At 37.7% G+C, this 22,410-nt stretch overlaps 1 protein-coding gene across 1 annotated transcript in view; it reads left to right on the top strand.

The window, feature by feature from the left end:
* Positions 1 to 3,514: 3,514 nt before the first annotated feature.
* Positions 3,515 to 22,410, top strand: part of LOC148955357 (sodium- and chloride-dependent glycine transporter 2-like) — a 69,218-nt gene continuing 50,322 nt past the window's right edge. The window contains exons 1-2 of the mRNA XM_089107077.1: positions 3,515 to 3,575; positions 7,502 to 7,658. Coding sequence (XP_088963203.1) covers positions 3,515 to 3,575; positions 7,502 to 7,658 — 218 coding nt within the window. The remainder of the gene's footprint in view (positions 3,576 to 7,501; positions 7,659 to 22,410) is intronic.

Raw genomic sequence — 22,410 nt, 5'->3', positions numbered from 1 at the left:
CCAAAAGGCTCAGGCTCAAAGTGTTTGCAAAATGTTCTTGAATACAAACTATGTCACACTTCGATAAAAAGTCCTTCAAAAACACAGACCGACTTAACAGATTTCCATTTATATTCCACGAGGCAATCGCATAAGAGGCTAAGGGTCCTCGATTCATTTCTTCGCTGGGGTAGGTCTATTTGAAGGGCACCGAACACTGTAACATGTATGACCTCTTTTTTTACATGTGATACAGAACATATCGTTGTTGTACTTATTGTCCTTACTAGATACGTGGTCAGTGCCACCACAGCGGCCACAGATGGGAGATGCGGCGCAATCTGCCGCCACATGACCGAGTCCATGACAGGAGTAGCAACGTTTCGGTAGGAAATTAAATTCCTCGGCAGGCAGCTTCTCGTAGCCAACGCGGACGGAGTCCGCGAGAAAACGGTCTAGATTCTTTCTGGATTCAAAGTACACCTTGAATACTTTCGAATGTTCGTATTTTCCTATTTCCACTGCTTTTACGGCATTTGGGACAATAGTTTCATCATCCGTGTGGGACATACTATTTGGGACTCGTTTTAGAACTCCGATGAACAAGCGCTCCTTCAGTGACGCTGTAACCGTGGGTGTCCTAGACCTCATATTTTCCATAATCTTCTCTGCAGTCGCCTTCGACTTGACGTAGAGCTTCCAGTCCTGTTTAGTCTTGCGAAGTTCGCTAATGTCGTCAGAATTTGGACATAAACTATCCACGAAACCCTTACGAGCACTTGGGTTGTCTAGAGTCTCTGGTAGGTCTTTCAGTACAACGGCATAGGATGGCTTAGTACTGACATGAGCATGACCATTATTGATAGAGACACTGTTGATAGAAACTTCAGTAGTTGCAGACATACTCGGAACAGCGTAGCTTTGGGCTGAGACGAAATTCCGGAACTCTAGGCACAAGTCATTTACTTTACGCGAAAGAGTCGCTGTAACTTCGCCAGGAATAGAGGGTACTTCATCCGGCTCATATATGACGAACTTCGGTAGCTGGACATTATTCTTATCACAGTAATCCAACACTTTCAGAATGTCCGCAAACGTATCCGCTTTCTTCTGCCTATCCGTTTGGCGGGTAGACATCTGTCCCTCGGACCAAATAAACTTCTTTGCTTCATTAATTTTCTCTTCAGGAAAAAATCCGCAACCAGTTTGGATAATGTCAGCAGACGTATTTCCTGTACTCCTTGCCCGTACAGCAAAATTTAAAACCACATTCAGGACTAGTCGATCGGGCGGCATCTTCGTACGAAATGAAATACAGCTCGGCAACGAAGGAACCTAGGAACAAGGGAAGTGTAAGGACCCCCTCAACTGTTCCCCGCAATTTACGGGTAACTTAATACCGGCCGGTACAATACGTCGCTTGCGGGAGGTTCCTTCCCCTCTTCTGCTAGTTCCCAGTACACTTCTTACCGATAAAGAATCAAAAATGGCACAATATAAAATTGAAACTGTAGATGGCGTGCCAATCTACCCGAGAAAAAAGATGGCGCTGGTGAGAATACCCAGTGAAGAGGGCTTATTCTATCAATTGGAGAAGGTCATACAAATACTAATTGACAAAAAGACTAATTTTAGAGTGTAAACAACAACAAGAAAAGACCTCAAAATAATTCAGAAACTTTTTCCAAGTTACCAGCCAAGATGCAAACTCAGACACAACAGCCTTGAATATACTATAGATGGCGTGAATATATGGCCGAAACTAATATGCAAATTCTATTTTAATTTTTCATATATAATGAGCCAAAATCAAAGTGAATCTGCCTCTCTCTTTTTGAATATTTACTAAAATTGAAACACATGGACTGTTTAATATTTAAAAGAAGGAAGCTTTTTAAAAGAGGTAACAAAATGGTGAAAAAAAACAAGAGCGTAAGGAAGGAATCTCTTCCTTAACTTAATGGAGAGACAATTTTTTTTTATTATTATAACGAGAAAATTTTATTTACCAGAAGCTGCTTAGAATATTCCATATCTACGTAAATGATCGCAAAAATACCGATACTGATAAGTTGAATGAACTATTCAAACTGTAGAAAATTATAATCTGAAACCTGAATATATAAAAAAAAATAATTGATATATTTATCGGCAGCTAAACAGGACACACCGGTTTTCTGATACGGGATTTACCACTGGTTTTCTGACACGGAAGACACATACACTATTAGAGATATCAAAAAATATTTGAATATATTAAGCTATAGGCAATACTGGTTTAGAAAAAAAAACCTACTATTCAACTTACTCTATATAGACTAACCACCTCTCTCTCACCGTTTGACCCAAAAAATGCGTGTTACCTCATAAAAACCCGTCTGCTAAGACAAGTACCGTTCATAGTAATAGGTGACTGACCCTGACAAGCCAATATACCGGTTAGACTGCACACATATCCAAATAGGCGTGAATGTAGGCTTGAAAAGCACGGTTCAAAAGCACGGTTCAAAAGCACGGTTTCAACGAATTGGGCGCTTACTACTCCCAATTATACCTGTCCATCCTCCCTACTTCTTTCTTCTTAATTTTTTACTCGTAACCATGATATGCCTATATTCATTTTTACTTTATGTTTAATGTTTGGTCGAGGTGATGTAATTCTTTCCAATATACATATTAAACGAATTGTCTTGTAATACTGATTTTGAATATGTATAATTTATTAAATTTAACTAAACCCATCAAAAGCTACTAGCCTAATTAATAACCACTGCAACGAAACGTGATGTCATTTGGTGTTTTTTGCGTTACAAGTTTCTCTTTTGTGCCGGAGGCAATATTACATGTAGCCTAATTTTAATACACAGGGACTATTAGTTTTACTCTATAGTAAATACATATTATAAAAAAAAACTGACGTTATTAACACGTAAGGTCAAGAAAACTGTAAGATTATTAAGATAGTAGTGTAGAAACATTTTCCAAGTTAAAACTGAATACTTTCGATTTTTTCAAAAAAAAAATTCTTCCTTTTTAGCTATACTAGTTTAAGCAATTATTAAATGTCAGGGAGCTGTTTGCTCTCCCTATATCAGTTCACTGAAGTTCTTCAGGGTTCGAAATTCCCATTTTTCTTCTTTTTTTTCTTATTTTTACTATTTTATCTATTCGACTAAACTGTACTGATTTATAATTAGACTAGACGTGAGGGTGGTTCTTCATCGAGTTACAGTAAGAGCGGGCCAGAATTATCAATATTAGCTATCCCAAAACGATGCATTGCGTTATCTGTTTGTTCTAATATGGGCTTATGTTATATGTAAAGAAGCATAACAGTTTCCATAAACAGGCTTGCTTTACATCTACATGGCTCAAAAGCAGCTATGGTTTAAAATTCAAATTAGAACTTTTTTCTGACGCATTTCGTGCGGCTAGTTCAGAATTTGAACTTTTTCAAACACAATTATTTAGAGGAGGGTCCTCTCTGTAAGGAAAGGGGGCCCTTATAAGACCTATCCCTGTGCCTCCATTTTATATGATTATCGGTTTCCTCTCCGAATTTCGTGAGCCTTATTCAGGCTACCTTTCTCAGCTGGGTAACAATTCTTTTTTTTTCGCTTCCTTCAGTGACTTCTGCTAAACAACATTGTTTTCGACCTTATAAGGTTACTTTTCTTCTTTTGTTTTTTCATCCCTCTCCAGTAACCTGACCAATTAAGTCAAAAAATTATTTAAATAAAAGCAATTAAAAATGCATCATCGCAAATTATAAGTTATAAAGAAGTTTGGAAATAATGGGTTCTAGATAAGAAGTTTTGAAATTGACCACCAAACTAGGAGCTGGCGGAATTTCTGTGGAGATAAGGGATTTTGTAATAACCGCTTCCTTGTTTGAAACTGCACGTGCGGTCAGGGCATAAAGTACATAAATGCCTGTTTTTTTGCGATAACGCGGTGGTAATCTCTGAACTATTTTCAATTACGATTGGATTTTGGATCGTTTTGATATAGTAAATGCTGCATGATTTTATTATATATCTTATGTACTAATTATTACGAATTGGGATTTTATGCCCTGTACCGTTGCCGGCTGTAAAGTTTAATAACAGTTGTCATATTATACCACACCTCTCTAGATAACATTATTTAAGCTTCTCGTCAATACGCAGTAGCTACGCTTCAGACAATTAGTCAGACCGAACCAAAGGGCACGCTACTTGAGTTTTAATCACCTTAGGATCGTACGTCATATTTCCTCCAAGGGCAAGGTTTAACTACCCTTTATTATACCCCCCCACAAAACCTACTTTTCTGCACCGTTGCAAAACGCGTAGTGTCTTTCAGTTTACCTCGCTACATAACCGTGCATCGATTTTTCCATATGAACCTGTGGTTTCCATAGTGCACCTTTGGAAAATTGTAGGAGTCTTGGCCTAGCAATCGATCCCTAGGAGATCCTGGCTGATCGGATAACCAAAATAAACACAGTCGCCTTTGCTACTAAAAGCTGAGAGCCGGCATTTACCCCCCCCTCCCTCCCGAAAAATACCCCTTCAGAAAATATCCCGGGAAAATACCCTCAGAAAAATGCTCTTCAGAAAATACCCTTTACAGAAAATACACCCCCCCTCCCGGAAAAAAAACTGGAAAACACCCCTCTCGTGGCTGGCTGGTCTCAAATCACTTTCGATTTATAAAATAAAGACTAGAACTCAATTTCTGATGAAAAGAGCAACCTCCGAAGTTTTTGTGACCATGAGGTAGAAATGGGGATAAGGAAGAGGCAGTTCCCCTCCTCTAAGATGTAAAATCTGCTCATTTTGGGGTCTAATGTTACTCTTTGCTTTCATAATAACAGTGTACACCAGAAATATTATCAGAAGTCAAGAGAGATCAAATGTCAATTTCACATTTTTGAAGAGTTTTTTTAAAGTTGTTTGGTCCCCCCCCCCCTTCCCTAAAAAATAACCCCTCCCAGACCAAAGGTTTGGATACAGTCCTGGGGATTATATATCAATTTCTCGGATTCCAGTCATGGCTTGGAATCTATCGATTGAAATAATCCATTTAATTTTACACGGGGGGGGGGGGGGTGGGACGGGATTTCCTGGCATGATTTGAAAAACGGTTAGAAATTAAGTAAAAAAAGTTTTTTCAGCAGAAAGTAAGGAGCAACATTAAGACTTAAAACAAACAAAAATTATTCCGTACATGAGGGGGACTGCCCCCTCCTCAATCCCTCGGTGGTTAGCTACAGTTTTTTAGCGCTAAGTCTGACGGCCCTTGTCTGTGTGTTTTTAAACAATTGTGACAAAAAAGTCAAACTTCAGCGTAAAGAGTGAGGGATGGAGGAGGGGGTATCCCCCATGCATGGAATAATTTCTGTTTCCTAGTATTTGTAGAATTATAAAGAACTAGCGCTTTGCTGAAAATTGGGCATGCTTGAGTTTTTAGACAGTTAAAATTGTATAGTAAAATTATTGTTTTCCTGGCCGGTAGTAGACAATTGAGAGCCATATAAGTCTTTTATTTTTTCTCGGCTACTTGTGAATGTGAATTTGATGCTATGATTGTAGTACATTTTGACCTATTGTTATTCCTGTTGCGTATCGTTTTATCGCTATTCCCAAGGACGAAATAGCAAACACAAATATACAATCTCTGGACTTGAAATCTTATACAACTTTTAAGGCAAGGAAACCTAAATTTTCAAAGCGCTTCGTTGATAGAAATATGCTGATTCATTCCAACTCAAATGAATCCAATGTCTACGCTTATCAGATTACTACAAGGATGAATGAATCAATTTATTAAGCAATTAAACTCACACAAAAAAAGTATTTAGCTGAGCAAACCAAATGTGAATTATAAACATACACATTATAGGCAGCGCAATAGCGCTGCCAAATAAAGAGTCATGTGAGCATTTATAGCTTTTTTTTTGGTTTGTCTGTTTTAGACCAGGTCACTTCGTATTGAACGAGTTGTCGTAGAAACTTCGAAAAGAGTTCATTCGATTGGAAACTGACAGGGCTAGTGCCCTGTTTAATAGTCGAAAGTGATTGGAGGGCAACTAACCCTTCCACGCCCACAATTTACCCAGAAGTTCTCAGAAGCTCCAGTGCCCTTTTTAAGATTCAATTTGATCGGAGGGCGTTTGACCACTTTCCCCCCATACCTCGTATTTTCCCGAAATGCATCTGATAAAGATTTTGCGATGGCCATTTGTTGTCGCAGAAACTTCGAACAGGGTTCATTTGATTGGAAATTGAAAGTCGAAAGTGATTGGGGGGCAACCAACCCCCCTGCCACGCCCACCTTTTCCCCAAAACCATCCGAAATTTTGAGATAGCCATTTTGTTCAGCGTAGTTAAAAGGTCCAAAAATTATGTCTTTAAGGATGACAACCCTCCACAGCCCTATCGGGCAAGGGTTGTAAGACTTATTTTTGGCGGGGGGAGGGGGGCTTTCTACAGTGAGAATTTTGTGTGGGAGGGGGGTTGCGGGTTTAAACTTTCCAGGGGAAATTTTACACTGGGGAATTTGCCCGAATTCCTATACGAAATTATTTTTATTTGTTTTATTTTGTCTTTGCCGACTCAATTTTACATCTGGGGATTTTCTGGGGAAACTTTCAACAGAGTTGGATTCGTCTGGAGGGTTTCTGCTTGGGGGAGGGGGAATTTTCTGCTTGATAAACTCTCCATCGGGGAGTTCCGCAGGGGAAATTCTCCATGGGGGAATTTTCCGTGGGAGTAAACTGAGGGTGGGGAGATTTTCGAGAAAAAATTTCCACAGAGGGGGGATTTCCGGCATGATTTGAAAAATAATCTGGAATTAAAGTCTTTTTCAAATGAAAGTATACTAAAGAGGGCACGGATTCCAGTCATGGCTTGGAATCTATGGATTGAAATCATCCATTAAATTTTACATGGGAGGAGGGATGAAACGGGACTTCCTGGTATGATTTGAAAAATGGTTAGAAATTAAATTAAAAAAAACAACTTTTTTCAACTGAAAGTAAGGAGCAAAATTAAAACTTAAAACAAACAGAAACTGTTCTGTCTATGAAGGGGTTGCCCCCTCTTCAATACCTTGTTTCTTTAGGCTAAAGTTTGATTTTTCGTCCCAATTCTTTAAGAACGACCTCTTAAACACAATGGATGTTTACTTAGAATAAGAAGTTTATTTTAAATTTCTAAAAAAAAACTTTAGCGTAAAGAGCGGGGTATTAAGGAGGGCGAAACCCCCCTCTCATACGGAATAATTTCTATTTGTTTCAAATAGAAATTAAATTGCTTCTTACTTTCAGTTGAATTTTTGAATAAAGAGGAGGGAGGCTTTGGGTCTGGTTCAATTTGTTTATGACTCGGTGATTTCTTTTAAACCGATGATACTTTTTATTTTGTTGTTGAGGCAACCCTGATTAAAATCAGCTTGCTACTGCCTTTTATGCCATGAGAATAGGTCTAGTACAATGTGCAGTAGACGATAAGAATACAAAATTTTGATTTTTTTTCAGCTTGTGCGAGGTTCGATGGAAGAAATTGTACATTGCTTGGAGGTCTTTTGAATTCTACTGGTGCTTGCATTTTCCAAAATGAAACTTCTCAAGAAGATTGGGATGTCTTGACGAATTTCGCTAAGGCAGCTAAGATGCCTGCCGATGAATATTTTCAGTAAGCATTCCTGTAAATGGTGGTTTAATTTGAATTATAAAAATGGCCTATAATTTAAGCTTCCTAATTGCAACTTATGCCATGGAATAAGAAACAACAATAACTAGAAACAGTTCTAGTTTTGCTTTTTAGTGGCAATTCATCTTAGTTCTTCTTTTTCACCTGGAAATTATATAATAAACTTTCGAACTTTTGAAAAGGAATATAAATATGGAACACCTGCACTTTACTGAATACAGTCTTTATTTCGAATTATGTTTTTTTTTTTATAATATCCAAAGAAAGGAAAAAAATAACCATCATAACCGAGATTACCGGAAAGAACAAATATATGTTAATTGACAGTTTAATATATACTGGACTTCATTCTTGGAATCCTTTAATAATTTTAGAATTATTAAAATTATAAAAGAGAAAACGTTTAAAATGTATTTTGTTTTCAGTAAACTACCCATTATTTTCTGGTCTTTAGAAGTCACGGGGGGTATTAGCCCTACTCATCTTTGTGGTAGTTTCTGCTTGTTTTGAGTTTGACTCGGTTATTTATTGTAATCTCTGCTCGTTTTGGATTTCATTTATTCAACGATGGTAATATATGTCAGTTTTACGCTTAAAAATTACTTGACTTTATTTCTGCTTATCTTTGATATAAAGCTTTAACCCATTGCTTTTCTTTGAAAAACTTCTTTTTAAAATTTTTTTTAATTAATCCATGTGAATCTGTAATTCACATCATCTATTCCATTGGTTAAGAACAGAATATTTTTAAATCGTTTCGGTTTTTCTCTATAAGAATCCAGATTTTGGCTCACCATTTATATATTGGACAAAATTTACAACAATTTTTAATTGTAGTTGTATTGTAATGCTTTGATTGATGGGTACGGAGGAAAATATTCCCATGCATGAGTTGAAATTCTGCATAATCATTAGGGTCCTGTAGAGCAGACAGGATTCTAACCCACATCATGTTACAGCCTTGAGTGTAGACAATTATTAATCAACTATTCTCCTTGACTTGCCCTAAAAGTTTCAACTTAATTCCCTTAACCTTTTTTTTCGATATCACAGATATGCCCTTTTGTCAAAATTGGATGCACATGGTTTTTTTTTTATTTGGTTTAACATCCCTCAAAACATGCCGTGAAGTTCCAATGTAATGTCCTGAGTTTTTCCAGAGATATTGCACAGACAATCTCTGGACAATCTGGATACAAATAGTTTATTTTGATTTAATTTTAAATCCCCTCAACTTTCCCTGAAAGCTTCAACTTAATACCCTGTACTATTCCTAAGATATTACATCTATGCCATTTTTATAACCAGGATGTTCTTCAACTTTCAATCTAGTTCAGCTTAAAGCAGCAGCAGTAGTAGTAGTAGTAGTAGCAGTAGCAGTAATAGTATTAGTGGTAGTAGTAGTAGTAGTAGTAGTAGTAGTAGTAGTAGTAGCAATACTGGTAGTATGTACATGGTGCCTTTTGGTTAGTTCAACTTCCCGCTCAACATCCCCTGAAAGTTTCAACTTAATACTCTAAGCTGTTCCTAAGACATTGCCGATAAACCCTTTTGACAACCTGTAGCTTTCTAATAGTCTATAGCATACAAAGTAGGTTTTGGCCCCCGTCATTTGTAGGATATTTCCTTTCTGTGTTTAGCTTTAATGTCACTCGTTGCTTTGAAAAGAAAATTACTTGATAAAGCTCAAGATCAGGCCCTTAGCTTTTTAATAGTCTATAATAGGCAGCGCGCTAGCGCTGCCTAAGTAAAGAACGATGTGGGCACAATGTGTTTTTTTTCTTCTTCTTCTTCACCCGGTCACTTCGTATCGAAGGAGTTATCGTAGAAACTTCAAAAAAGGCTCATTCGATTGGAAATTAGTGTGGCTAATGCCCTTTTTAATAGTCAAAAGTGATTGGAGGGCAACTCGCCCCCCCCCCCCGCCCATCATTCCCCCAAACACATCCAATCAAAATTTTGAAATAGCCATTTTGTTCAGCGTAGTTGATTTTCAGATACAAAATATGTTTTTGAGGAGGACACTCCCCCACAACGCTCGGGTCAAGGGTTTTAAGTTATGCCATGAGGGCATATAAGCACGATGTTGGCACAATGTACTATGTATTATTTATTTTTTCCTTTAGAGCAGGGCACTTCATATGGAAGGGCTCGTCGTAGAAACTTCAAAAGGGGCTCATTCGATTGGAAATTGAGAGTTCGAGTGCCCCCCCCCCCACGCCCATCATTCCCCCAAACACATCCAATCAAAATTTTGAGATAGCCATTTTGTTCAGCGTAGGTGATTTCCAGATAGAAAATATGTTTTTGAGGAGGACACTTCCCCACAACCCTCAGTGCAAGGATTATAAGTTATGCCCTGGTGGCATATAAAGTTTATAAAGAAGGCGTTGTCGTAGAAACTTCAATAAAAGCTTATTCGATTGGAAATTCAAAAGGCCAGTGCCCTTTTTCATAGTCGAAAGTGATTGGAGGGCAATTAGCCCCCCCCCCACGCCCATCATTCCCCAAAACATATCCAATAAAAATTTTCAAATAGCCATTTTGTTCAGCGTAGTTGATTTCCAGATAGAAAATATGTTTTTGAGGAGGACACTCCCCCACAACCTTCGGGGTAAGGGTTTTAAGTTATGCCATGAGGGCATGTAAGCATGGTGTTGGCACAATGTACTATGTATTTTTTTTTTCTTTAGAGCAGGGCACTTCATATAGAAGGGCTCGTCGTAGAAACTTCAAAAGGGGCTCATTCGATTGGAAATTGAGAGTTCGAGTGCCCCCCCACGCCCATCATTCCCCCAAACCCATCCAATCAAAATTTTGATATAGCCATTTTTTTCAGCGTAGTTGATTTCCAGATAGAAAATATGTTTTGAGGAGGACACTCCCCTAAAACCCTCAGGGCAAGGGTTTTAAGTTATACCCTGGGGTCATATAAGGTTTTTATAGAAGGCGTTGTCGTAGAAACTTCAAAACAGGCTCATTCGATTGGAAATTCGAAGGGCTAGTACCCTCTTTAATAGTCGAAAGTGATTGGAGGGCAACTAGCCCCCCCCCACCACGCCCCTCCTTCCCCCAAACACATCCAAAAAAAATTATGAGATAGCCATTTTGTTTAACGTAGTTGAAAGTTCTGGGAATTATGTCGTAGAGGATGACAACCACCCTCACAGCACTTAGGGTATTTTGTTCAGCGTACTTGATTTCCAGATAGAAAGTGTGTTTTTGAGGAGGATACTCCCCCACAACACTCAGGGCAAGGGTTTTAAGTTATTCCCTGGGGGCAATTATATAGAAGGTTAAGGTTTTTATAGAAGACGTGGTTGTAGAAACTTCAAAACAGGCTCATTCAATTGGAAATTCGAAGGGCTAGTACCCTTTTTAATAGTCAAAAGTGATTGGAGGGCAACTAGGCCCCCCCACGCCCATCATTCCCCCCAAACACATCCAATCAAAATTTTGAGATAGCCATTTTGTTCAGCGTAGCTGATTTCCAGATAGAAAATATGTTTTTGAGGAGGACACTACCCCAAAACCCTCAAAGCAAGGGTTTTAAGTTATGCCGTGGGTCCGTATAAGGTTTTTATAAAAGGTATTGTCGTAGAAACTTCAAAAAAGGCTCATTCGATTGGAAATTCAAAGGGCTAGTGCCCTTTTTGATAGTCGAAAGTGATTGGAGGGCAAATATACCCCCCACGCCCATCATTTCCCCAAGCACATCCAATCAAAATTTTGAGATAGTCATTTTGTTCAGCATAGTTGATTTTCACATAGACAATATGTTTTTGAGGAGGACAATCCCCTACAGCCATCAGGGCAAGGGTTTTAAGTTATGCCCTGGGGGCAAATAAGGTTTTTGAAGAAGGCGTTGTCGTAGAAACTTCAAAAAAAGCTCATTCGATTGGAAATTCAAAGGGCTAGTGCCTTTTTTAATAGTCGAAAGTGATTGGAGGGCAACTAGCCCCCCCCCACGCCCATCATTCCCCCAAACACGTCCAATATAAATCTTGAGATAGCCATTTTGTTCAGTGTAGTTGATTTCCAGATAGAAAATATATTTTTGAGGGTGACACTCCCCCACAACCCACAGGGCAAGGATTATAAGTTATGCCCTGGGGGCATATAAGGTTTATAAAGAAGGCGTTGTCGTAGAAACTTCAAAAACAGCTCATTCGATTGGAAATACAAAGGGCCAGTACCCTTTTTAATAGTCGAATGTGATTGGAGGACAACTAGCCCCCCCCCACGCCTGTCATTCACCAAAACACATCCAATAAAAATTTTCAGATAGCAATTTTGTTCAGCGTAGTTGATTTCCAGATAGAAAATATATTTTTAAGGACGACGCTCCCCCACGACCCTCAGGGCAAGGATTATAAGTTATGCCCTGGGGGCATATAAGGTTTTATTGAAAACTTTGTCGTAGAAACTTGAAAAAGGGCTCATTCAATTTGAAATTCAAAGGGATAGTACCCATTTTAATAGTGATTCGAAAGTGATTTAAGGGCAACTAACCCCCCTCTCACGCCCACCTATATGCCCCCAGGGCATAACTTATAATCCTTGCCCTGAGGGTTGTGGGGGAGTGTCCTCCTCAAAAATATATTTTCGATCTGGAAATCAACTACGCTGAACAAAATGGCTATCTCTAGATTTTTATTGGATATGTTTGGGGGAATGATGGGCGTTGGGGGGGGGCTAGTAGCCCTCCAATCACTTTCAACTATTAAAAAGGGCACTAGCCCTTTGAATCTCAAGTCGAATAAGATTTTATTGAAATTTCTACGACCATGCCTTCCTTTAAAACCTTATATGCCCTCAGGGCATAACTTACAACCCTTGCCATGAGGGCTGTGGGGGAGTTTCCGCCTCAAAAAAATATTTTCTGTTGAAAAAAAAATTTATTTGATTTCTGATCAAATAAATACTATGATAAAAGACATAGTTACTGATTTTGTTCAACGTAGTTGAACGTTCTGGAAATTAGGTCTTTTAGGATGATAACCCCCTCAGAGCCTTCAGTGCAAGGGTTGTAAGTTATGCCCTGGGGGCATATAAGGTTTATATAGAAAGTTGTTGTATATATCATAGGCACCGCGATCGCCCTGCCTAAGTAAAGAGCGGGGACACTCGAGAACAAGTCAAGAAACGGGGACTAAGTAAGGAGGAGGACACTCCCCCACAACCCTCCGGGCAAGGGTTTTAAATTATGCCCTGGGGGCATATAAGAACGATGTTGGAACAATGTATTATTTATTAATTTTTTCCTGTAAAGCAGGGCACTTCGTATTGAAGATGTTGTCATAAAAACTTCGAAATGCACTCTTTCAACTTGAAAGTGGTGTGGCTTTTGCCCTTTTTAATAGTCGAAAGTGATTGGAAGGCGACTAACACCCCTTTCACGGCCACCATTTCCCGAAACATGTCCAATCAAAATTTTAAGATAGCAGTTTTGTTAAGCGTAGTTGATTTCCAGATATAAATTATGTTCTAGAGGACAGTTCCCCACAGCCCTTAGGGCAAGGGTTGTAAATTATGCTCAGGGAGCAAATGGGGTTTTTTATAGAAAGCGTTGCCGTAGAAACTTCAAAAAAGGCTCATTCGAATGAAAATTCAAAGGGCTAGTGCCCTTTTTAATAGTCAAAAGTGATTAGAGGGCAACTAACCCGTCTCTCACGTCGACTTCTTCCCCAAACACATCTAATCAAAACTTTGAGAAAGCCATTTTATTCACCGTAGTTTTAAGTTCTGGAAATTAGGTCTTTGAGGATGACAACCCCACACAGCCCTCAAGGCAAGGGTTGTAAATTATGCCCAGGGGGCATATATAGTCGAAAGTGATTTGAAGGCAACTAACCCCCCTCTCACGCCCATCTTTTCTCCAAACACATCCAATCAATATTTTAGGTAGCCATTTTATTCAACGTAGTTGAAAGTTTTTTGTATTAGGTATTTGGGGGTGACAACCCCTCCCCCCCCCCAAGGTGCACCGGGCAAGGGTGGTCCTTAATGTCCGGGGGGCATCTAAGGTTGTTATTGAAAGCGTAGAAATTTCAAAAAGGCTCATTCAATTGGAAATTGAAAGTGCTAGTGCCTTTATTAATAGTTGAAAGTGATTGGAGAGCGACTAACGCCCCTCTCACGCCCACCATTTTCCCAAACACATCCAATCAAAAATTTGAGATATCCATTTTTTTTAACGTGGTTGAAAGTTCTGGAAATTATGTATTTAAGGATGACAAACCCCCCAGAGCCCCAAGGGCAAAGGTTGTAAGTTCAGCCCTGGGGCATATGAGGTTTTTATAGATAGAGTTGTCGTAAAACTTCAAAATGGGCTCATTCAATTCGAAATTGAGAGGACTAGTGCCCTTTATAACAGTCGAAAGTTATTGGAGGGTAACTAACCCCCCTCTCACGCCCACCATACCTCCAAACACATCCAATCAAAATTTTCAGATAGCCATTTTGTTCAACGTAGTAGAAAATTCTGGAAATAAGGTCTTTGAGAATGACAACCCCCCCCCCCAGTACTCATGGCAAAGGTTGTAAGTTATGCCCTGGGGGCATATAAGATTTTTATTGAAAGATTTGTCGTAGAAACTTCAAAATGGCTCACTTCATTTCAATTTGAAAGAGCTAGGGCAACTTTTAATAGTTGGAAGTGATTGGAGAGCGACTGTCGTCCCTCTCACGCCAACCATATCCCCAAACACGTCCAATCAAAATGTTGAGTTAGCCATTTTGGTGAACGCAGTTGAAAGTTGTAGAAATTTAGTCTTAAAGGATGATACCCACCCTAACGGACCCGAGGGTAAGGGTTGTAATATATGCCCTGGGGGCATATAAGGTGTTAATAGAAAGCGTTGTCGTTTTCAAAAGGGCTCATTCGATTGTAAATCGAAAGGCCTAGTGCCCTTTTTAATAGTCGAAAGTGATTGGAAGGCTTGACATTTTTATAGTAAAGATCGAAGTGAGTATAATGTATTATTTTTTGTTGTTGTTGTTGTTTAGACCTGGGCACTTCGTATCGAAGGAATTGTCGTGGGAACTTCGAAAAGGGCTCATTCAATTGAAAATAGAAAGGGCTAATACCCTTTTTAATAGTCGAAAGTGATTTGAGGGCAACTAATCCCCCTTCCACTCCTGCCCTCCAACGCCAACCCTCCCATTTCTGCTCTTAAAATTTAACCTAATCAAAATAGCGCAAGTGTGTCCAAGCTATCAAAGAAAGTAAACAGATTTTTTTGCGAATGGTGTCAAGTTTTCCATTTCAGGTCAACTAGAGGAGGGATGAAACTAAATTAAACAGTACTATTTGTGTCCAGATTTTAAAAAGGGTGTGTGCTGTTAGAAATTGCTGAAAATTTTTCTCCAGCATATCAAATAGCAGGCCAATCTATAAAGTCTTAAAAAACGAAAAGATTTAAAGTATTATTTTCTTTGTCCCTGAAAAGACTATGTTAATATAAAACGAACAGAAATTAATTAAAAAAAAATTTCCACAAAATGCGTTTTTCAAAGAAAAAGTAAAGAACTCCATTAAACAAAAAATGAGCAAAAATAAAATCAAATAATCTACCAAGCGTGAAACTATCACAAATCAGCATCGATAAATAAATAAAACCCAAAACGAACATGAATTACAATAATAAACCGAATCAAACTCAAAACGAGCAGAAATTAACATAAGTTGGGCGCAAAACCCCTATGCCTACCCAAGGTCAGAACAAAATTTGCACTTTACTGAAAAAATACAAATGAATGTGCATTGTCAGTTTAATATAAATATACTGATATTTAGTGATCAAAATGTTAATATTATTTGATCTATTAAAGTTATAAAAGTAAAAACATTTATATTTTTTCAGTAAAGTGCAAATTTTGTTAAGACATTTGGAAGGCATAGGGGTTTTGCGCCCAACTTATGTTAATTTCTGCTCTTTTTGAGTTTGACTCGGTTAATTATTGTAATTTCTGTTCGTTTTGGGTTTCATTTATTTATCGATGTTGATTTGTTGTAATTCCACGCTTGGTAGATTATTTGATTTTATTTTTATTCATTTTTTGTTTAATGGAGTTCTTTACTTTTCTTTGAAAAACTTTTTTGAGGAACAAGTTTTTTAAATTAATTCTAATTAACGGCCTTTGTGATTAAGGGGTCATTCTTAAGGAATTGGAACAAAATTTGTACTTTAGCGCAAAGAGCGTGGTACTGACTAGGGGGCAAACCTCCTAATATACGTAATAAAAATATACGAATATAGAAGTTCGTTACGTAAGTTAAAGGTACGTCAGAACAAAATTTCGAGAAAGCCATTTAACCAAAAAGAAGTAAAATTAAAATACACATTACGTTTTAATTGTTCATGTACGGTGAGCCAAAATTAAAGCTGCATTAATTCAAAAACGTTCAGAAATTAAACAAAAAAAACAATGTTTTATTTTTAACTGAAAGTAAGGAGCGACGCTAAAACTTAAAACGAACAGAAAATATTCCGCATATCGAAAGGGGCTGTCCCCTCCACAACGCCTCGCTCTTTAAGCTAAAGTTTGACTCTGTCTCACAACTTTACTTTTTAAAACAATAAAAAAAACTTTAACGTAAAGAGCGAGGAGTTGAGGAGGCGCAGCCCCTTTCATATACGGAATAATTTCTGTTCGTTTTAAGTTTTAATGTCGCTCCTTACTTTCAGTTAAAAAAAACTTTTTTTTTATTTAATAGTAAGAAAAAAGCTAAAAAAAACATTGTTATTGACTGAAAAATTGAACTTTTATTTGAGTATTTATTTCTTAAAATCCTTATTTGATCTTAGAACTTAGAACTTTATGCAGAAATACTTCATGCAAACAGTCCAATTTATTAAGAACTATTATTTTCAAAAGTTATAAAATATTTACTGCAATTACAGAAAATATTAAAACCGTGCTTCAAAAAGCAAGACAAGATTGAAAATCTTTGGTTGGCTGTCATGTTTGTTCTAATAGCCTAATAGCTGGTTTCACAAGCTCTCATTTTGGCCGGTAGTTATGCGAAAAAAGCAACATTGTTGAAACACGAAATTAGATAATTCAATGAAATATAACGAAAACTCCCTCTCAACTGTCTTTTCTCTTCTCTTTCTGTCCCTCCTTCTCTCTTTCTCTCTCTCGTTTTCTGCTTATCTATCTATCTGTATGTCTATCACGCTGTTCTTGTTTTCCTTTACGTGTTTTTCATTCTTTCTTTTCTGTTAATTACTTTTTTTGCTTTTTATGTATGTGTAAAGGTGTCTCTCTTTTCTAATTAATCAAAAAAACTTTTTGCAAAAAATAAGTTTTTCAAAAAAAGGTAAAGAACTCCATTAAGCCAAAAATGAACAAAAATAGAATCAAATAATCTACCAAGCATGGAACTTCCACAGATCAGTAACAATAAATAAATGAAACCCAAAACAAACAAAATTAAAATAAGTCAAACTCAAAACGAATAGAAATTAATCTGAGTAGGGTTCTAAACCCTATACTTTCTAAAAGCCAGAATATAATTTGTTCTTTACTGAGAAAAATTCAAGTGAATTTAATGAAAAAAATATGTATTATCAGTTTAATATACATATGCTGATATTCATTCCTTAAAATCTTAGTTAATTTGTTTTTTTTTAAAGCTATACAAGTTTAAAGTTATACAAATTTTTAAAGTGCAAATTACATTCTGGATTTTAGAAAGCTTAGGATTTAGAACCCTATTCAGATTAATTTCTGCTCGTTTTGAGTTTGACTTATTCTAATTTCTGTTTGTTTTGGGTTCCATTTATGTATTGATACTGATTTTTGGTAGTTGTAAGCTTACATTTGATTTGATTTTTGTTCATTTTTGGCTAATGGAATTCTTTTTAAAAAGAATTCCATTAAAGAATACTAAAAAAGTATTTTAGTAAAACTCAGTTTGGATTCCGTAAAGCAATGTCGACAGATCAAGCTCTTCTTTTTCTCACGACTTTTGTGAACGATGCTCTGGACCAAGGGTGGAAAGTTGCATCTGTTTTTTTGGACAGCCTTGTGAAAGCCTTTGATGCAGTGGACCATGGAATTATTCTGGTGAAGCTGAGGACTTGTGGTTTTCGAGGTATATTTTATCGTCTTTTCGAATCTTTTCTCCAAGATAGAAAGCAGTTTGTCAGTGCTGGTGAAATTAAATCGCAAGTTAAAAGTATTGAATTCGGTGTCCCTCAAGGTTCTGTTTTGGGACCACTATTGTTTCTTATATATATTGATGACATGCGAAATGCTAACAATGGACTGTCTTTTGATTTAAAATGTAGTGATACTGGAGCATCAAAATCTATTTTGCCTTATTTTTCTGATGACACGCATCTAACTGTTGCTACAAAAACCGGGAAAATGCTTATACAGAATCTTCAGACTGGTATGTTAAACATTGAGAAATTGATGAGGGTTAACAGACATCAGCTAAACCATACAAAATCCCATTTTGTGATGTATGGGAGAAGTAGCAATTACTGCCCTTGGATTGACAAAATATAGTTCGGTGAAAATATTCTGCCTCGGGAAGTTTCGACAAAGTATCTAGGGGTGATTGTTGATGAGTGCCTTAACTTCAAAGAGCACATTTCATGTGTTAGTGGCAAAGTCGCAAGAAATGTTGGGATGATGAGGAAACTGAAGCACTTTTTTCCGAAAGACATTATGAGATTGCTTTATTTTTCTTTTGTTCACCCATACCTTCTATATGGTTGTTTTGTGTGGTCAAGCACGTTTTTAATTCACCTTCGTCCCCTTAGAAGTTTACAAAATAATGCCCTACGTGTTTTAACTGGAGATAAGCATAATATGTCTGTTAAACATAGATATAATCAAGTAAATATATTAACGATGGCTGGATTATTCCGTTTTTATAATGCTCTTTTTATGTTTAAATATACGCACGCGTTATTACCTGAGTGTTTTAGGGAAATGTTTACAAGTGGTGTTAATTTTCATAATTACTCGACTAGAACATCAACAGTAGTTCGGCGACCCCAGGTTATTACAAAGCGATCTGTTTTTTCCATAAGACATGTTGGCCCTCGGGTATGGGAACCATTAACGCAGGCAATTTCAACAATTGATGAGCTAAATGAATTTCGCAGTAAATTAAAAGGACAGTGTTTGTCTACATATGAGTTTTAATCCTTGCTGGGCGAATTTTCTCTCAAGTGATTGTGACACTTTTTTTTGGGGAGGGCGACGAGGAGGTAGAATAGAAGAATGCTTTTTAGTTTTGTGTCTTCGGTATCCAATTAGGTCGTGAAATTATTAGAAATTAATTTATTTCGTTTATTTTTATTTATTTATTTTCTTCTTATTATTATTATTTTTTGTACTTTTTTGGGGGGGGGGGGTCTAAGGCTGGCTGGGAGTAATTGTGTAGGTAGGGTTTTGTAAAAGGTGATGTGTACCCATACAAGTTTAATAAACTTCGGGTTTTGTTGTTAATGTGTGTATTTTTTTTTAATAAAACCTTTTTCTCTCTCTCCTTACCTTTTTTTTTGAAAAACTTATTTTGTGCAAAAAGTTTTTTTGATTAATCTCCTTTCGTTTTATATTGACATAGTCCTTTTCAGAGAGAATGACTAAGCCTCTTCTGAATTTAAACAGCTATGCCTTCTAGAAAAACCTTTTAATACCCCCTGGGCACAACTTAAAACCTTTGTCCCTAGTCTCTGGGGTTAGTTTCAACCCCAAAAGCCTTGTTATATGATATTTATACTATTTTGAATAGAATGCCTGTCTCAAAATTTCTATCAAACATATTTCGGGACAATATGACGTGTGTGTAGGGGGGACAGGGTAGCTGTCCTCTGATCACTTTGACTCTTAAAAAGAGCACTAAAGCGTCTGACTACCAATCCAATAAGCCCCCTTTGAATTTTGTATGACCAGACTTTCTATAAAAACCCTATGAGTCCCCAGGGCATAACTTCCAACCCTTGCCCTGAGGGCTGGGGGATTTGTTATCCTCAAAGACATAATTTCCAGGCCTTTCTGATAGGCTTAACAAAATGGATATATCAAAATTTTTGATTGGAAGTGTTTGGGGAAATGATAGGGTGGAGGGAGTCATTTGCCCTCTGATCACTTTCGACTAATAAAAAGGGCACAAGTCCTCTCAGTTTCCGATCGAATTAACCCTTTCCGAAGCTTCTGCGACAAATTTTTTTTTATAAAAATGCTATTTGCCCCAAGGGCATAGCTTATAACCCTTGTCATGAGGGCTATGGGGGGAGGGTTGCTATCCTCAAAGACATAATTTCCAGACCTTTCAACTACGTTTAACAAAATGGTCATATCAAAATGCTGGTCGGAAATGTTTGGGGATGTAATGGGCGTGGGGGTGGGTGATTCTCCCTCTGATTATTTTCGACTATTAAAAAGGACAATAGCCCTCTCAATTCCATTAATAAAGCCATTGTTGAAGTTTTATAGAAACGCTGTCTATGTTACAATAATTGCCACATAGTTATAACTTTCAACCTTATACTTAAGGGCTGTTGTGGGTTGTTAAAATGAAAAGTATAATTTTCGAACCCATCAACTATACTCAACAAAATTGCTGTTTCAAAAACTTGATCGGAAGTGTTTGGGGAAATGATGAGTATGGGGGGGAGGCATTCACCCTCCGATCACTTTCGACGATCAATAAGGGCACTAGCCCTCTCAATTCCCAATTGAATGAGTCCTTTTTGAAGTTTCTACGACAACGCTGGCAAACCCCTAATTTTCAGAACTTTCAACTACGTTGAACTAAATTTTTGATTGGATGTGTTTGGGGAAATGGTAGGCGTGAGAGGGGCGTTAGTTGCCCTCCAATCACTTTTGACTATTAAAAATGGCACTAGTCCTTTCTATTTCCAATCGAATAAGCCCTTTTTGTAGTCTCTACGAAAACGTTTTCTATAAAAACCTTATATGCCCCCAGGGCATAGCTCACAACCCTTCCCCTGAGGGTTTTGGGGGGTTTGTCATCCTCAAAATCATAATCTCTAGACTATGCCCCCTATATGCCCCCAGGGCATAACTTACAACCCTTGCGTTGAGGGCCTTGGGGAGATTGTATTCTTCAAAGACACGGTTTTTTGAATTTTCAGTTACATTCAACAAAATAGGTATCTCGAAATTTTTATTGGATGTTTTTGGGAAAAGAGTGGTTTTTTGAGGGGTGTTAATTTTCCTCCGACCACTTTCGAAAAATAAAACGGGCACCAACCCTTCGAAGTTTTCGAAGTTTCTGTTACAGCGCTCTGTAACAACCTTATATGCCCCCAGGGCATAAATAACAGCCCTTAACCTGATGGGTGGGGGGGGAGTTTATCATCCTCAAAGAACTGATTTCCAGAACTTTCAACTACGTTGAAAAAAATTGCTATCTCAAAATTTTGATTGCTTGTGTTTGGGGAAATGGTGGGCGTGAGAGGGGGGTTAGTTGCCACCCAATCAGTTTCGACTAGCCTTTTCTCTGTCTACAATTGGCCATGTTTTGATGCAACCTACTGCAAAATACTTGATAACTTCAATTGAAAATCAACGAACTCGGTCGAGGCCTTCGGCCTGGACCTCGTTTGAAAGGGAACTAGCCCTTTCAATTTCCAACTGAATGAGCCTTTTTTCAAGTTTCTACGACAACATTTCCTATAAAAAAAAACCTTATACTTACAACCTTAACTTACAACCTTAGCCCTGAGGGCTCTGGGGGGAGTTTCATCCTCAAAGACCTAGTTTCCAGAACTTTCATATACGTTGAACAAAATGACTATCTTAAAATTTTGATTGGCTGTGTTTGGGGAAATGGTGAGTATGAGAAGGAGGTTAGATGCTCTCCTAAAATTTTTGATTATTAAAAAGGGTATTAGTTATTTTTTACCACAACCGAATGAGCACTTTTCTTAGTTTCTACTAAATTGCTTTCTATAAAAACCATATCTGCCCCCGGGACAAGTTCATAACCCTTCCCCTGAGGGGTTTGGGGGGTTTGTCAGCTTCAAAAACATAGTTTCCAAAACGTCCAACTACGATGAACGCCCTGGCCATTTCCAGCTTCTGATTGAATGGTTTTGGAAAACTCGTAGATATGATATAAGGGTTAGTTGCTCTACGACACCTTCCGGCTATTAAAAAGGACATAAATCTTCACATTTTTCAACCGATTGAGCCCTTTTATACGAGATGACAACAAAATTTTCTATAAAAACCTTATATTGCCCATTGGCATAATTTACAGCCCTTGCCCTGAGGGCTCTGAGGGGGTTGTCATCCTAAAAGATCTAATTTCCAGAACTTTTAACTACGTTGAACAAAATGGTCATCTCAGAACTTTGATTGCAAATGTGTGGGGAAATGGTGCGCGTGAGAGGGGTATTAGTTGCCCTTCAATTACTTTCAATTATTAAAAAGGGCGCTAGCCCTTTCATTTTACAATCGAATGAACCTTTTTAGACGTTTTACCACAACGCCTTCTATAAAAACCTCATATGCCTCCAGGGCATAACTTACAACCCTTGCCCTGATGGCTGTGGGGGGTTGTCATCCTCAAAGACATAATTTCCAGAACTTTCAACTACGTTGAAAAAAATGGTTATCTCGAAAATTTAACTGGATATGTTTCGGAAAATGGTGGGCGTGAGAGGGGGTTTAGTTGCCCTCCAATGACTTACGACTATTAAAAAGGCCACTATCAATTTCAATTTCCGATCGAATGAGC

This window comes from Artemia sp. Qi Xiang Cuo, chromosome 2, assembly GCF_049724085.1.
Source record: "Artemia sp. Qi Xiang Cuo chromosome 2, ASM4972408v1, whole genome shotgun sequence".
Classification (NCBI taxonomy): Eukaryota; Metazoa; Arthropoda; class Branchiopoda; order Anostraca; family Artemiidae; genus Artemia; species Artemia sp. Qi Xiang Cuo.
This window is presented reverse-complemented; position numbering and strand designations above follow the sequence as displayed.